The sequence below is a fragment of the Schistocerca americana genome, chromosome 7, assembly GCF_021461395.2.
Source record: "Schistocerca americana isolate TAMUIC-IGC-003095 chromosome 7, iqSchAmer2.1, whole genome shotgun sequence".
Lineage (NCBI taxonomy): Eukaryota > Metazoa > Arthropoda > Insecta > Orthoptera > Acrididae > Schistocerca > Schistocerca americana.
The window spans coordinates 355,558,730-355,577,255 of record NC_060125.1 but is presented as its reverse complement, the minus strand read 5'-3'; the positions used below and the strand labels follow the sequence as shown (position 1 = coordinate 355,577,255).

Genomic DNA, 18,526 nt, shown 5'->3' with positions numbered 1-18,526 from the left:
GCCTGCCTATTCGCCGAGTCACGCGCAAGTCAGGGAGGGCTGTACAAGGTTATAAGCGGTTCTTTGTGCAGCAAAAACGAACAGCCGTACAACTGAAAAAAAAACTTGCTGATAGCCTTAGCAGGTAAAATTTTGAGAGCGCGCTTCTTCGGTTTATTCGTCCTGCGGGAAAACTTTCAGGGTAGGTTTCGACGTGTTGGATTCGACCGTTCCCTTGTCAACACACTTTGGCGCTCGAACATTCAACACGTGTAAAATTTCTTGCGAATCAGAGTTCATCACTTTCAAAATCTTAAGGATCGACAAAGAGGTGTGGTGGCCACTGGCCAGAGTACGAGTAGCGCCGATAACATCATATACTCGGCCACTTCGTGACAGACCGAGCTAGAAGGCAGGCGTGGCTTAGTAACACTCATGGATGATTAACTGTGTATGACCGTATTCATGCCTGCATCTATCGTAGTGATGCTTTCTAAGCTTAGAACCATAAGTATAAGACAATTAATCCTTTTGTTATCTTGCTACTGATAAGAAACCACCACTAGTTGGCCACTTGGGTCAGCAGAATAAACTACGGTTACAAGCAAGTATTTCATTTGTAATTATGGCATCAAACCCAGCATTATTAAAGTCCTGTTATGACATTTCCACACAAAGTCGGTTGGTGACCTGCTAGTGTTACCATATGCTAATTTATCTGGTTTTACCTCTTATCCTGGTGCGAACCACTGGGAAAGTCAAAGGCCAAAGAGACAGATGCAGGTAGTCGTGTGGTAATGTGTAAAGTGGCGCGTCTGGAGTCGCAAACAACACACGTACTAAAATAACAATAGCCACAACAAACACTGATGAGCCAGAACATTATGACCACAGCCCACCTCGAGGTTACATGCTGCCTGGTGGCCCTCAGGGCACTTGACGCGGTAAGAGAAGTACATGAGCGAGCAGAGACAAACGGGGAGTCTTCTAGCGACGACAAGTGGCACAAATACGGAAATCAGCCGACTTAAACGACTTTAACAAAAGCTAGATTGTCGTGGGCCAGTGCCTGGGAGCGAGCATCTCGGAAACGACGAAGCTGGTCGGCTCTTCGCTACTCTCGTGAGGATCTATGAAGAGTAGTTGAAGAACACTGAAAATACGAATAGGTGACAAGAAGTTGGACGTCCATATCTAATCAAGAACATAGGGATCGGAGGATTGCCCGCTCTCTAAAGTAGGATAGGCGGTGATCTGTGGTAGGTGGTGGCTCAAGCAAAGGTGTTTTGAAGCACATTGTTCAGTGCACAGTGCTGAACATGTTGCTCCATAGCAGAGGACGGCTACGTGTTCCCACGCTGACGCAACAACTTCAATTACGATTACAGTGGGCGCGAGATCTTCGCGATTGGACCGCGGATCAATGGAATCGTGTCGCATGGTCGGATTAATCCCGTTTATTGTTGTATCAGGTCGATGGTCATGCCCTGATACGTCATCATCTAGGCGAACATGCAGCGCACAATGGACGCAGGCAGGTGGGAGCAGTGTTATGTTATAGGGGACATTCTCCTCGGCTTCTATGGACTCTGTGGTAGTAATGGAAGGCACCATAACAGCTTTGGACTACATGAACATTATTAGGGACCATCTGAACCCCTTATGCTTGATGTCTTCCTCAAAAGCGATGGAATCTTCCATCAGGATAACTATCCGTGTTACAAAGCCACACCCGTGCTGCAGTGGTTTTTAGGAGCATGGCAGTAAACTCACGTTGATGGTTTTGCCATCAAATTCGGCTTTCCAAGTAAAACAGATCGCTCTTTCCACATTCTTAAAATGAGAAATTTCATCCTTGAGTACTGCTCAAGTGTTTCGGATCGCTACCACGTCGGCCTAAAGGAAGACACCGAAAAAATTCAGAGTGATGCTGCTAGATTTGTTACCGGTCGGTTCGATCAACATGCGAGTATTATGGAAATGCTGCGAACCCAAATGGGATTTCTTGGATGAAAGGATACGCTCATTTCTCGAAACATTACTGGGCAAGTTTGTCACAGAGAGCGGAAGTTTTCTACTGCCAACAACGTACGCTCCGCATGAGTACCATGAAGAAAAGATAAAGAAATCACGGCTCGTATGGAAGCATATAGACAGTCGCTTTTCCTTCGCCCCACTTATTAGTCTAACAGGAAAATGAATGACTAGCAGTGGTACAGGGTACACTCCACCATGCACCACATGCTGGCTTGCATAGTATGTACGTAGTGTAGATCATTGTTCTTGAAATGGGGCGCGGCCAAACGCCGCAGATTATATCAGTGAATAAACGGCGCACAGTTCCAACAAATCAACAAATCACTCGCTAATCGAAGATATCTGTATGGTGCGAAAATTTGAATTTGATCCTAAAAAATGAACAGTGAGAGGTCATCCATGTGAGTGCTAAAACGCATCCTTTAAGCTTCTGTTACTCGATAAATAAATCGCATCTGAAGGCCATAAATTTAACTAAATACCAGAATTTACAATTACGAAAAACTTAAATTGGAAAGAACACACAGAAAATGTTGTTGGGAAGGCAAACCAAAGACTGATTTATTGGCTGAATATTTAGAAGAAGCAACAGATCTACTGAAGAGACTGCCTACACTACGCTTGACCGTCTTCTTTTGGAGTACTACTGCGCAGTGTGGGATCCGTACCAGATAGGATTAACGATGTACATCGAGGAAGTTCAAAGAAGAGCAGCACCTTTTGCATTATCGAGTAATAGGGGAAAGCGTGTAAGCGACATGATACAGAATTTATGGTGGACACCATTAAAACAAAGGCGTTTCTCGTTGCAGCTGGAGCTTCTCACGAAATTTCAATGACCAATTTTCTCCTTCGAATGCGAAAATACACTACTGGCCATTAAAATTGCTACACCAAGAATAAATGCAGATGATAAACGAGTATTCCTTGGACACATATATTATACTAGAACTGACATGTGATTAAATTTTCACGCAATTTGGGTGCATAGATCCTGAGAAATCAGTACCCAGAACAACTACCTCAGGCCGTAATAACGGCCTTGGTACTCCTGGGCATTGAGTCAAACAGAGCTTGGATGGCGTGGAATGTTCAGCTGCCCATGCAGCTTCAACACGATACCACAGTTCATCAAGGGTAGTGACTGGCCTTTTGTGACGAGCCAGTTGCTCGGCCACCATTTCTGTATCCAGAAAGGCCCGTACAGGACCTGCAACATGCGGTCGTTCATTATCCTGCTGAAATGTTGGGTTTCGCAGGGATCGAATGAAGGGTAGAGCCACGGGTCGTAACACATCTGAAACGTAACGTCCACTGTTCAAAGTGCCGTCAATGCGAACAAGAAGTGACCGAGACGTGTAACCAATGGCACCCCATACCATCACGCCGGGTGATACGGCAGTATGGCGATGACGAATACACGCTTCGAATGTGCGTTCACCGCGATGTCGCCAAATACGGATGCAACTATCATGATGCTTTAAACAGAACCTGGATTCGCCCGAAAAAATGACGTTTTGCCATTCGTGCACCCAGGTTTGTTGTTGAGTACACCATCGCAGGGGCTCCTGTCTGTGATGCAGCGTCAAGAGTAACCGCAGCCATGGTCTCCGAGCTGATAGTCCATGCTGCTGCAAACGTCGTCGAACTGTTCGTGCAGATGGTTGTTGTCTTGCAAACGACCCCATCTGTTGACACAGGGATCGAGACGTGGCTGCACGATCCGTTACAGCCATGCGGATAAGATGCCTGTCATCTCATCTCGACTGCTAGTGATACGAGGCTGTTGGGATCCAGCACGACGTTCCGTATTACCCTCCTGAAGCCACCGATTTCATATTCTGCTAACAGTCATTGGATCTCGACCAACGCGAGGAGCAATGTCGCGATACTATAAACCGCAATCGCGATAGGCTACAATCCGACCTTTATCAAAGTCGGAAACGTGATGATACGCATTACTCCTCCTTACACTAGGCATAACAACAACGTTTCACCTGGCAACGCGCGGTCAAGTGCTGTTTGTGTATGAGAAATCGGTTGGAAACTAACTGGTGTTTGTGTATGAGAAATCGGTTGGAAACTTTCCGCTTGTCAGAACGTTGTAGGTGTCGCCATCGGGACCAACCTTGTGTGAATGCTCTGAAAAGCTAATCATTTGCATATCACTGCATCTTCTTTCTGTCGGTTAAATTTCGCGTCTATAGCACGTAATCCTCATGGTGTAGCAATTTTAATGGCCAGTAGTGTATTTTGTTGACACCGACCTTCATAGGGAGAAACAATTGTTATAACAAAATAATGTAAATCAGAGCTCACACGGAAAGATATAGGTTTTCATTTTTTGCGCACGCTGTTCGAGAATGGAATAATGGAGAATTAGTGTGAAGGTGGTTCGATGAACTCTTTGCCGGGCATTTAAGTGTGATTCGCAGATGTAGAAGAATATTCTCCTGGACCACAACAATATTTGTAAGCTACGACACCATCCAGAACCGTCTTCTTGCTATGGGATGCAGACGGTGCCACTTATAACGTATGCCTCATTTCACGCCACGTCACAGGGCATAAAAAATCATCATTGGGAAAGGTCATCCAAACTGATGAGTTGCAGTACTTAGTGCAAGATACGAGCTATCGGCATCCACACGAAGCAATAAACACCCATTGCCGACACGTCAGCATTCTGGCAAGTGTTGTGTGCCCATGTGTGGGTTGTAGGAGGGAGGATTGTTCATATTTGGCCAATGAACGACGCTGGAACATATCATCAGAACGTGCGAATCCGCTTATTTTCCTTCACTATTCCGCAGCTGCAGGCGACCAGTACTATCAGCCACAGATGCACTATCGCATCACTTATGGATTGTGGCAGAGTGGTTTGAGCAATATTCCATGAACGGCGGGAAGCAAAGTGCTTGTGAGCTCAACTCCCTCCAGCTCCTATGCCCATCACATGACTAATGTGTACTGAGCGCATCTAAAATGCTACAGACAGAGATGCACTCATCAAAAGTATCTGAACCCATATCAGTGGATATTAATATTGGATGTTTTTACCCTTCATCTTTTGACGGCTTGAGCTCCACTGGGACACTTTCAATGAGGTGTCTGAAGGTTTGTGGAGGAATGATAGCCCATTCTTCCTCCAGAGCTGAAACAATAGAAGGTAGTGATGTTGGATGCTAGGGTTTCGAGCAAAGTTGACGTTATAACTCATCCCAAATATGTTCCACTGATTTCAGCTTGGGGCTCTAGGCAGACCAGTCCAATTCGGGAATGTTAATTTTCACAAACCTTTGCCTCACAGATGCTTACACGGTACGTTGTCATGCTGATATGGAGAGTCATCGTCATGTTCCTCCACAGTACACAGTATGCATGATGTAAAATGCGTTCATATCCTTCTGCATTTAGCGATTTTTTAATTGCTATAAGGGTATCACACCCTAAGCACGAAAAACATCCCATACCACAACGCAGCTATCTCTGTACTTCACTGTTGGCACAATGCATGATGGGACGTAAAGTTCTCCATCCATTGGCGAAAGCCAAACCATTCGAGAGGGAGTAGCGTGATTCATCACTCCAAATCGCTCGTTTCAGTGTTCGTCAGTACGTGAGGTCTGCGTGGACTATGTTTAGCTGTGGTTGTTCCTTCGCCTTTCCACTTGACGATCACATCGCCAACAGTGTCGACTTGAGTAGCTGTTGAAGGTTTGAAATTTGCCTGATGGATTTGTTGCTCAGGTGACATCCGATGACTAGTCCACATTCGAAGTCACTAAGCTCTGCTGACTGACTCACTCTCTTGTTACAGCTTCTCTACTTTATACTGACAGTTCCGTGTCTTGTGACACGCCCTAACTGACTCATTCTCTTGTTACAGCTTCTTTACTTTATACTGACAGGTCCGCATCTCGTTACACGCCCTGACTGACTCATTCTCTTGTTACAGCTTCTCTACTTTATACTGGAAGTTCCGTGTCTCGTGACACGCAGTGATTAAATCTGCATTAAATATGGGGTACTTTTGATTGGATGGCGTGTGAGCAATGGTGAACAGTCATATATCAGTGTAACTTCCCAATAATTACGGTGAAATCCATGCCAACATGATGGACGACCTCCGTAATTAGCGCTAAAGGAGCACTACCAGTACCCCACACGTGGTAAGCATCTCGTAATTCAGCAGCACGTGAGTCTACTGTTTATGCTGCTGTAATCTATATTTTGAAAAGGAACATTTGTCGATCGAAATCTTATGAAACGCCTTATATTTAGAACATACTCGTCAGGTAGCTGATAGGCAACTAAAATCTCGGATATTCATTTCTAGCTACTCACCTCATTCATCCCGCACTTCTTGTCTTTGCTGTAGAAGAGGACCCAACCAAGACCCACACCAGTCACATAGGGCACGATCCTCGAGTATGTGGGCACGTACATGAGCGACACGTACTCCGCCCACTGCTCGTGTCTGTAAATTTCGTTAACATAGTATGAGATGATCGAAGAACATCACAAGGAATTACATCTATAGGTAATCGTTACGTTTTCCTCGTACTCTGTCAATGCATTTGGAGTAGGCGTTGGCAGCTGTGCTACATTTACAAGCAATTTTAGAACACAGAACTAAAAGTTATGTCATGATCGCACGGGTAGGCCTGACCTAAATCGATTGAATTGCGAAAAATGAGGAGCTAATAGGCATAAATTGACCGAATATAGACCCAAATGCGGTGAAATTTAGGAAGTACTTTGCTATCTTCTGGTTCGCGCCGAACAATTTGTATATGGTACCAAATATGTGGCAGCAGGAGGAATCCGGGAAAACGTGGACATCGAAACGGAGGGAATAATGGAGGCAGTCAATTTTTCCCACTGAGGAAGCATTGTACTGTATGTCTATTGAGGTACCAGTGATACACGCGAGGTGACCACTGTATCTGATGCTTTTTGGGATGACAGGACTATTCATTTCTAAACTTACTTCCATCTGCGTTAAAGGATAACAGAGAATGGACCGGGTGATCGATTGAGATGGAGTTGTAACAAGGTACGATTTAATTGCAGACAGATTCGTTATATAGAAGGATAAGTTGATGGAGGTCAATTTTTTTTCCCAGTGTTCTTTCCGGATGCATCTGTCATGGGACATAGCCTGCGTTCTACTTGGATACAGCTACGTGTTCCGTATGTGCTTTAAAGCACTGTCTTCTTGTGATCGTTAACGGTAAACCTGTCGGTCATCAGAGGACTTCCATCTCATGTGCGAAGAAACTTGACACACTCGTCTAAACGAGCTTTGATTTATGCGATCGCGCTTGTCGCATCTTGTGTGTAAAATCGAGACTTCAGCGTCATAACTAAGTTAGACGTATGAGCTTGTGACGCGCTACAATCCCCGTGTACACATTTATCCAAGAGATGTTGTGTTTACAGAGTTAGTGGGGTAATGACTTGTAATTTTCTCATGTCAGACGCTGCTGCTATGCGTTTATCGGTTTCGTTGTAGGATGTATCCCCTGCTACTAACTATCATTTTATATAGACATGATGCATGTATAGTATAATTTTTGAACTGTGATCGGATGTGACCAGTGGACACTGTACGTCTCCGCAGAGCTATATTGTGCTCGTATGATGTAAAGTAAATGTTTTACGGAAGTAGTTTCTTCGTTTTACGATTCCGTAAGTTAGTTCAGCGTAGAAAAACTGTGAAGAAGGATGTATGGTCCATCATATTTCGGGCTTGCAGACGGATCACGTTGAGATCTTGGCACGATATTTCGGCTAACAAACATGCAGCCATCTTCAGGTGAGTACGAGACTGAGGATTACTGGTGCGCGTCGTTCTATGTATACCGAAAATTGACGCGGCAGCGCCTGCGCAGTGGAGAAGGCTAATACCGCGCCCCCAATCTAATTTGGCGCGCCCCGCAGCAGAAGCGGGCCGCGTATGCGTAGTGGTGTACCTACATTTGCGCAATCTGTCGTAAAGCGCCTTCGCGCAGCTGAGGCACGGTAGTCGAAAGTATGAAATCAATTTTCGTCAGCCGTCGCACTAGATGCAGACCCATGTCTCTGTGAAGCGATTAAAGAAATTACAGGATCGCTGTCTCTGTGAAGCGAGTAAAGAAATTACACTGTCACGGTATTTGTCCAGAAAAAAGAAAACTACTTAATTCAGAGGTAACGTCTTACTACAATTTGTAAAGCGGATATAGTTTTCAACATGGATATTTGTGCGCACCTGTCGAACCAGGAGCGCTTGTGGGAGTAACATGTAGTAGTTGTTGGGATCGGTTTTTTTTTCTTTAACACCTAGTCGATTGTCTCTCTTTCTATGACATGGTGGTAGGACTCGCAAGAAGAACATAAGAGCATGCACACGCATTGTTGATTTTCGGTCAGTGTTATTTCGTATCGTAGGCAAAGATTTACTGATGAAATATTGTAATTAGTAGTAGCGGTGCGTGCGTGACATGTACGTATTTGAGTATCAGGTTTATGAAGTATGTGTTTGTGGAAAGGAGATGACAAAGCCCTGTTGTAGGGAAGGTATGGATTTGACTTGGGATACTGTGATAGCAAAGGGAAGAGTATTTTCAGTTTAAGGCGGGTACAGATATTTCCATTTCCAGAGCCACTGCCTTTGGTAGGGTATATTTCCGATACTTAGCTCATGGTCGAATGACGTTCAATTGAGACCGTGATCGTAAGATGGGCAGCTTTCGTGATCAAGTGGAAATTTGAGAAGATTGTGTATGGAGGTGCGCTTGTGCTGGGCTGTTATTCGCTGCCGCGTAAATTGTTCAGTTGACTGCTTCTGCACATTTCGGACCTTTATTTAGTTGAGAGAAGATCGATTGTGGTGTGTGCATCTGGCATGTGGAAGACACGTTTGCTGTTCTCTAGACATGAGAAAGACCTTAGCTGGCTTGTAAATTATAGGAATGATTTGGAATTTGTTAGATCAGCGAGAGAGGTATTAGTGGGTGGAAATAACATTTTTCATCTGTTTGTTTCTAGTTACTTAGTGGTATAGAGCATGCTCGACCTACCTAAAGTTTGGGGTTTGTAGAGAAATAATTTCCATTCTATATATTCGGAATTGTGTTGTGTGAGCGATCGGGCGTCTACTGCCGTGTGCTTGATATCGAAAAGTACTGCAAAAATAGTTGTGTTCTCGTAATCCAAGAGTTCCGGAAATGTGTGCAGAAAAGCAACCAAGCAGTCAGGTCTGGACCAGAAACAGTAGCGCGTTTGTACCGAGGGGAAATGAACCAGTCTTTGCACATACGTTCTGAGAGTGACTTCGATTGAGTGAGGGCTTTCTCATGTAAAAGGGGTGATTTTGTAAGGCCTAGGATAGGAATTGTAGCCGGCCGCGGTGGTCTAGTGGTTCTAGGCGCTCAGTCCGGAACCGCGTGACTGCTACGGTCGCTGGTTCGAATCCTGCCTCGGGCATGGATGTGTGTGATGTCCTTAGGTTAGTTAGGTTTAAGTAGTTCTAAGTTCTAGGGGACTGATGACCACAGATGTTAAGTCCCATAGTGCTCAGATCCATTTAGGAATTGTATGTTTACTACATCGAAACAGTACGTGTTGATATAATGCCTGGTTGGAGATCGGTTTGACAACCTAATATTCTTGCGAGTCTCGTATGTATCAGATGACATGTAGACAACTTTACAAGTTGTCGTTGCAAAATGGTGATTAGTGAAAAATAGTTTATTGCCACTGAGTGTCGCGTGTATAGAAAGAAAGAACAGGTTGAAAGTGCTTCACTAGGAATGGAGAGCCTTCTGGTATATAGACGGTGTGAGTATAGGTATAGGATAATTTTTTCGGGTGATGTAGAGATATAAAAGATAAGTGGAGTGTTTGTGTCAAATGTGTATATATTGTATTGTATAGTTAGTGTGTATATATTGCATTGTAAAGTTAGTATGGTTTATGGTATGGCTTGATTAAAGAGGATGACTGTGTGTCCTATCGTGAGGGATATACTGATTGAGGGAACTGTCAGTGCAATTTAGCAATCCGTGCAAAATAACGACAGAAAGCCCCAGAAAGAAAAGGTGGATGGTGCTTCGATACCGAAGGGGTTAGTAATTCGATTGGTAAATTCGATAAGAGCCAACGAGAATGCTCGATTGATTGTGGTGGGATATAGGAGTGGTGAGAACATTTGCGTATGTTGAGAGCAGGAGGGCTATCACGTTATGTCTGGCAGGAAGACTGGATTGGGCGATATTTTCGTAAACAGGTTCTGTTAGGGTAGGAATATTGGCGAATAAAAGCCGAGACAAGAAGAAAGCGAGCGTTAACTATTTCTGGGGCACTATAAAATTGAGGAGATCTGGACTTGGCTGATACTCTTTTTCCCCAAAGCGATGTGATGTAAGAATAACATTGAGAATCTTTTAGATGGCGAGTTGTCAGTCACGCTGGGACGTGTATGCGTGGCTGAACTCGTGTGTCAACATGCTCTGTGCTATTATGGCTTCAATGGTAAAGACAAGTGGCTCCTGGAGATGCCTCGAATACGCAACTGGCGTGAGCATGCTTTGGAATGCTATGATGTATGTATAATAGAGACTTAATAGGAGCATGGAACTTTAACCAGTGTTCGACGACGCCGGCTCGGGGACTGTGGTGGAGCGCACAGGACCCGAGCTGTGGCTGCCCCACTTCACGGAGGTTGTGGTGCGCGCGGCCCTAAGTGGACGTCCGTGAGTGCTTTGACAGCTGATGGCCGTGTCGACCGTACGTGCGATCGCGTCGTCATCGGTGTCTTGCCGACAGGAATTTCTCATGTGTTACATATGAAAGGGGGTGCCGCCAACCTTTTGCCTGCGGAAGTCGAGAAGGGGCTGTGCTCGGTTTAACATCTGACGGATGCGTCACTTATCACTACCGCCTGTGCACACTATTGGACAGGGGACGGTGGACTGTGCTTGCGCGTGCATATTGCATTATTTCGCGAGCGACTCTATAGGCCGTGCTATGCGCTATTTGGGCAGTTTACGAGTACTGAGCGTGTCTACACATCAGCGTGAAGAATTATTTAGGAGCAGTTTGCTATTGTGTACTGAAATTACGAGTTGGTTGTGTGTCTGTGGACTGTGCAACATGACCCCAGACACATGAGGGTGGATGTTTTGTATCAGTGTGATAGATATACTCTACCCTTAAATAAGTTGTTTGAAAATAAATAGAGTGCACTCCATACTTACTCTTCCCAGCAGCCCAGAGCAGCCTGAGTCGTTTTCCCACCATTTTACCTCACCATCTTGGTTTGCATCACGAAACGGACGACAGCGTCCTGTGCTGGTGGTACTGAGTACTAGACCTCGTGCAGAACACACTGTTTGCCGCCGTCATGGATAACTGTACTTACGTCATCAGCTGGTGTTACGGAGGCGTCCTCTGGCGGCGACGAAATGTACTAAGACAGTTGGGGTCTGGAGCTAGTGGTGAACCCACTAGGTGGCGCCATCTTAGATTACGGTACTTGCGTCATCAACTGACGTCACTACAGTGTCCTCTAGTGGCATTGATATGAACTAAGTCATTTGGGCTCTGTGCTCAGTGGCGAATACACTGGGTGGTGGTGCTGTCCTTAATTGTTTAAATAAAGGGTGGTGTATGATTTCGACAGTTGACAATTAGCAAGCACAGTCTTTTAGATGGATTATTATTTTGATATGACGTAAATGTATTGCATTATTTACCAGTGGTTCTCATGTCTGTTGGCTGTGGAATGCGTTAATACTGACGGTTTACAATTAGCAGGCGTGTGTGTAGAGCCTTATAAATGTGTTATGTCAGAGTAGTTTGCAGGTCTGTATGCTGTGGGGCATGTGTTCTGTGATACACATACTCCATCCATAAATAAAATGCTCTCAAATAAATAAAATACACTCCTTCCTCTCTCCATCAGCCTAGTGCAGACTGAGACCTTTTTTCAAGCAGCAATCGACTGTTGATAACTTATTCAATCTAGGCATGGCAGTAACTAGTACAATACAGAGACTAAATAGATGGCACCCATATGTTCAAGCTGTATACAGTGACATCATTAACTGACTTCACACATGTAGCATTCACATAGAAGATATAGATCATTGTTATAGTAACTATATAACTGCAGTGCAGAAGTCTTGTACTATTCCTCAAATAGGTGTTGAAAATGTTGAACTCAAATTTACTGATGGAATACCAGACTATTGCAATGTACCTATAACATTACGAGATATATGTGCTGAATTTGAGGGATACAAGAAGCAGCTATTTTCCAAATACTGTACTGCTGCTGCAGCGTTTAAAAAAGGATGAACTTATTTTTTTCCATGCTGATGATAATTGTAGATCGCGAATAAATAAATATATTGTAATGTAAAATTTGTGATTGTGTTTTTATTTCTCTAGATAAAAATGTCACATATGTTAATGAATGTTAGTACCCATTAGTACACGTTAGCCCACCAATATGGGTTGGTAAGGGGACTTGCGGTTGGTTGAGAATTGTGGTGGAGACTTCAACTATTTCCTTCCAAGTCCAGGTGTGTGTGGAACTCGCGAAAATTGATTCCATGTTCAGGTGGGCGTGGCACTCTCGAAAATATGACAAAATTTGAATTTCCCACCTGGGAGGTGTGTCAGGGAGGCCGTGGCACTTTCCCACCAGAGAGGTTAGCTAATTGATCAATTTAATTAAGTAGTCAATCAAATTGGTAAGAATGAGAGGAGGCCTATTCCAGTAACTCATACCTGAAAGTCTACCTGTAACAGTGAGGGAGGAGGGGGTTGTAGGAGGGAGAGGGGTGGGGGGAACAGTAGGTTAACTACAATGACATGGAAAACCACTTAACAGGACAATAGGTTAAGTACCTGTCAATCAAAGGAGAACAATAGGCTGACATGGAAAAGCACTTAGCAGGTTTGCCTCTGAGTCCCCTTATGTAGGCTACCTGCACTAACAATATGCGCTGGACCCCCCCCCCCCCTCCCTTAGCTCTACTACTTGCGACATCAGAAAGCAATCATTCTGCAACAATCGTCAGAGCATTATGATCTGGGAATTGTTTTGTTGGCATTCCCTAAGTGAGCTTGTGATTCTGGAAGGCACAATGGATCAACATAAGTATACATTTATCCTTGGGGACTATGTCCACCTCTACCTGCAATTTGTTTTGTTTTTCCTCAGAACAATCGCATGTGCCTCTGCAATGCTGGCCGTTGGAGTTGGAATGCCCTGAAAGCAGCATGCAACAAACCTCGAACTTGCATGTATGAATATGGAGTTGATAAGCCTGCAAGGCACATGTTGTGCAGTAAAAATGAACTTCTAGCACGAGACATTGAGGAAAGGCCTAAAGTATCAAGTTATACGGTAATATATGATTATTTATGCCTCAGAAAACAAATTATAAACGCGATCTGAAAACAATTTTTAACAAAATAGTCACAGACACACATGTGTGTTTAACGATGCCTCAATGAGCATGGATTTTGGACTAACTACGTATCTAAACATCGAACAGTAGATAATGTGTATGCTTTCAGATTATAGCCAAAATTACTGCTATGAGGTTGATGCCTCATATCTGTAAACACGTAATTTAGACTCGAAAACAATATTATTCAAACACCTCATTAAAATATGTAGACTAGAACTTATCGTGAGAACAACATCTCCACTGACTGTTGCAAATAGAGAGCCACTCGCTATCATGTGTTCAACAGAACATTTCACTAATATACCTAAACACTGTGCACTGTATTCACAAATCATCAGTTTTTACCAACACTATCTGACGACTTATTTTTCTCCACCTGCAACTTTAATACATGCAGAGATCAGGATGTTTAATGCTAATGGTTTGCGATACTAGGATATTATTAATTTAGTTAACTGTTCATGCCATATCTGAGCAGAGATGTGATGAGGCAAGAAGTGTGAACAAGATCTTGGCACAGCAACATGTAGCTATGTTACGAAAAACCATAAATGAAATGACGTAAGTTGAACGAAATAATTTAGAGAAAATGTTCGCAATATACATGCAGGGTGTAATGGGTATTAGTGCAGAATTTCTATTGGTGACTGAGGATGGTGTACTGAACATTACTTCAGCATTTGCATTATTTGAGGACTAGTAATTATAGCTATTACGAGTCGTGTGTATTTATTTTGGGTTATACCTCCAAGTATGTATAGAAAGAGCAAGACATTAATTCTTATTTTACCCTGGGCAGCTGTCAGCTGTTGAAGTGTGGCCGCCTTGACGCAAAATGGGTAACCTATAGTGACAGCTGCAATGCAGTTAGTGCTGCAGTTAGGACCCTAAAGAAAACATCAGATCATAAAGTTTGTGAGGTGTTTGTGGGAAGACTGTTTGTTATGTGAAAGGTATATATACATATATACACAAGGTGTAATTGATTAAGGGCAGGTATTTTTATGCAGTTAGTTCCAGAAGAAAGTGTACACCGTTACCTGTATGTGATAAAAGACACTATTATAAATGTTGCGTCGTAACCACAACCGCTGGCACAAAGATGAAGAATGCAAAAGCAGAGAAGGCTGTGAGACGACCGTCAGCCAATAGTATGCTGACTAGAACCGCACCACGACAGGAGCGGCCTCTATCTGAAGAGAAAACAAGCGCTGCTCCAGCTAGCGTCGACCGTACAGTAGAAGATGGACACTAGTAGACCTGGGCTAGAAGAGAGCACTAGAAGAGCTGTTACTTGTGATCCATATCCATTACTTGCATGGACATTCTATGTAGCGAAAGGCATTGATTAATTGCACGTCGCCAATAGCTTGCGACATGACATTTTAAATCAAAGTTAAGTATTATCAATCTATTTTATTGTAATAAAAACCATTAATGTGATTTGCTTTGATCTGTTGTTTAGCTATCCGGGAAAACAGCATCCTCTAGGCACGCTATAAGAGAAGAGGGGGCAGGACCCCACAATAAATAAAATATATATTTACATGTAAATACACGTTATTACTAATTGCACGATTACTCAATAGTTAATCTAATTTCCACCATTATCGATTATAGCTTGGCACCTTTTTGGCGTGCTTTTCACGAGATTTTCTGCATATTCTCTCGGTAACGATCTCCATATCGTCCTGATTTGATATGGCAGCTGCTTCAAAGTACATATTGGCTTTCCTTTAAGCTTCATTTTAATATACGACTAAATATTTCCAATCGGATTTACATCTGGAGACATTGCAGGGAAATCCATCGTGGACACCCTCATTGTCTTGTTTCCACGCTGTACAGAGACGGGTGCGAAGTTTCGGATCATTATCCTCTTGAAGCACCCAGTTTGCCTCGTTCGGACCAAATAGCTTCTTAACGGACCTCAGAAAGCATTTTCGATAAATATAAATATAAATGACACTTCAGATGTTTTGCACTCATTTCAAACGGCAACCGACAACACAAAACATTCAATCTGCAATCAATGTGATTTTGCACAGTGTATACAGAGTGGTCCATTGATCGTGACCGGGCCAAATATCTCAAGAAATTAGCGTCAAACGAAAAAACTACAAAGAACGAAACTTTTCTCGCTTGAAGGGCAAAACCAAATGGCGCTATGGTTGGCCCGCTAGATGGCGCTGCCATAGGTCAAACGGATATCAACTGCGTTTTTTAAAATAGGAACCCCCATTTTTATTACATATTCGTGTAGTACCTAAAGAAATATGAATGTTTTAGTTGGACCACTATTTTCGCTTTGTGATAGATGGCGCTGTAATAGTCACAAACATATGGCTCACAATTTTAGACGAACAGTTGGTAACAGGTAGGTTTTTTAAATTAAAATACAGAACGTAGGTACGTTTGAACATTTTATTTCGGTTGTTCCAATGTGATACATGTACCTTTGTGAACTTATCATTTCTGAGAACGCATGCTGTTACAGCTTGATTGCCTGTAAATACCACATTAGTGCAGTAAATGCTCAAATTGATGCCCGTCAACCTCTATGCATTTGGCAATACGTGTAACGACATTTCTCTCAACAGCGAGTATTTCGCCTTCCGTAATGTTCACACGTGCATTGACAATGCGCTGATGCATGTTGTCAGGCGTTGTCGGTGGATCACGATAGCAAATATCCTTCAACTTTCCCACAGAAAAAAATCCGGGGACGTCAGATCCGGTGAACGTGCGGGTCATGGTATGGTGCTTCGACGACCAATCCATCTGTCATGAAATATGCTATTCAATACCGCTTCAACCGCACGCGAGCTAATGTACCGGACGTCCATCATGTTGGAAGTACATCGTCATTCTGTCATGCAGTGAAGCATCTTGTAGTAACATCGGTAGAACATTACGTAGGAAATCAGCATACATTGCACCATTTAGATTGCCATCGATAAAATGGGGGTCAATTATCCTTCCTCCCATAATGCCGCACCATACATTAACCCGCCAAGGACGCTGATGTTCCACTTGTCGCAGCCATCTTGGATTTCCCGAGTGGCAGAAATGTACACGACGTTCAAAGTCGTCGCCATGCAATTCCTGGTGCATAGAAGTATGGTATGGATGCAATCGATGTTGATGTAGCATTCTCAACACCGACGTTTTTGAGATTCCCGATTCTCGCGCAATTTGTCTGCTACTGATGTGCGGATTAGCCGCGACAGCAGTAAAACACCTACTTGGGCATCATCATTTGTTGCAGGTTGTGGTTGCCGTTTCACATGTGGCTGAACACTTCCTGTTTCCTTAAATAACGTAACTATCTGGCGAACGGTCCGGACACTTGGATGATGTCGTCCAGGATACCGAGCAGCATACATATCATACGCCCGTTGGGCATTTTGATCACGATAGCCATACATCAACACGATATCGACCTTTTCCGCAGTTGGTAAACGGTCCATTTTAACACGGATAATGTATCACAAAGCAAATACCGTCCGCACTGGCGGAATGTTACGTGATAGTACGTACTTATACTTTTGTGACTATTACAGGGCCATCTATCACAAAGCGAAAAAAGTGGTCCAACTAAAACATTCATATATGTTTACGTACTACACGAATGTTTAATAAAAATGGGGGTTCCTATTTTAAAAAACGCAGTTGATATCCGTTTGACCTATGGCAGCGTCATCCAGCGGGCCAACCATAGCGCCATCTGATTTCCCCCTTCAAGCTAGACAAGTTTCATTCTTTGTAGTTTTTTCGTTTGATGCTTATTTCGTGAGATATTTGGCCCGGTCACTATCAATGGACCACCCAGTATACACTGTGCAAAATCACATTGATTGCAGATTCTAGACCACTTCCAGAGATGTCACTGCGGACGTTACATTTAAAATTATGGCGTACGCTTTCTTGTGGAACTGACCGTATGTGGTACACACATCAGTATGTTGGTCGTTTTTTCTCTGCGTCGATCAGTCTTCATATAAAGACATCACAGAGTTTATGAGCTGATGTCTACTGCATGGTCGTACTGCACAATTAAATGTGTCCTGTACAGATTCGCACACAGCGGTAGGGAGAGGAGAGTTTAAGAGTAGTGTAGCAGCAGTCGCTGTAGGAAAGCAGGACAGAAGCAGAAATAATTAGCGACAAGCTATCACAGTAAACAGAAGATTTACTGTACTTGTATTTCTGCAAGCATACAAAGACTCATTTTGAATAATTCAGTAAGAGGTAGAGTCCAGCTAGTTCAATAGCATCAAAATGAGGCTTTCTGTACTAAAGCACGGATAATAGCACCACAACAGCGACTGATCGCAAATATATCTTTATTCAATTACCTGTTTCAATAGCTTTGATCATCATCAGATTGATCGAAACACAGAAATGTGCATATGCTATAGAAATGTATATAACGGTACGCTATGAACAGTAATAAGCAATGGAACTTCCTGGCAGATTAAAACTGTGTGCCAGACCGAGACTCGAACTCGGGACCTTTACCTTTCGCGGACAAGTGTTCTACAAACTGAGCTACCCAAGCACGACTCACGCTCCGTCGTCACAGTTTCAATTCTGCCAGTGCCTTGTCTCCTACCTTCCAACCTTCACAGAAGCTCAGTTGGTAGAGCACTTGCCGGCGAAAGGCAAAGGTCTCGAGTTCGAGTCTCGGTCCGGAACACAATTTTAATCCACCAGGAAGTCCCATATCAGCGCACACTCCGCTCCAGAGTGAAAATCTCATTTTAGTAATAAGCAATGTCGTAATAAACATAGAATGGGAAGTTAGCAAAACGCAAGTGTATTCGTAGCAGTAGTAGCATTGTCACGTGGATTGAAATCAGGATACAATAATAGCCACAAATGTCCCGTAATTTCGGGTCGTCGCTTGTTGCGTACTGTGCTTAAAAATGTAATCTTATACTACGTCTGCATACACCTACATTTAATACACAAAATGTAGTTTTAAAGGGAGCTGGAGTCAAACGGGAAATATTATTTTAACTCCTCAAGGGTAGCTG

The 18,526-nt window shown here is 43.4% G+C and overlaps 1 protein-coding gene across 1 annotated transcript in view; it reads right to left on the bottom strand.

Moving 5' to 3' along the window:
* Window positions 1-18,526, bottom strand: part of LOC124622925 (nose resistant to fluoxetine protein 6-like) — a 172,534-nt gene that overhangs the window by 66,105 nt on the left and 87,903 nt on the right. The window contains exon 6 of the mRNA XM_047148715.1: window positions 6,364-6,496. Coding sequence (XP_047004671.1) covers window positions 6,364-6,496 — 133 coding nt within the window. The remainder of the gene's footprint in view (window positions 1-6,363; window positions 6,497-18,526) is intronic.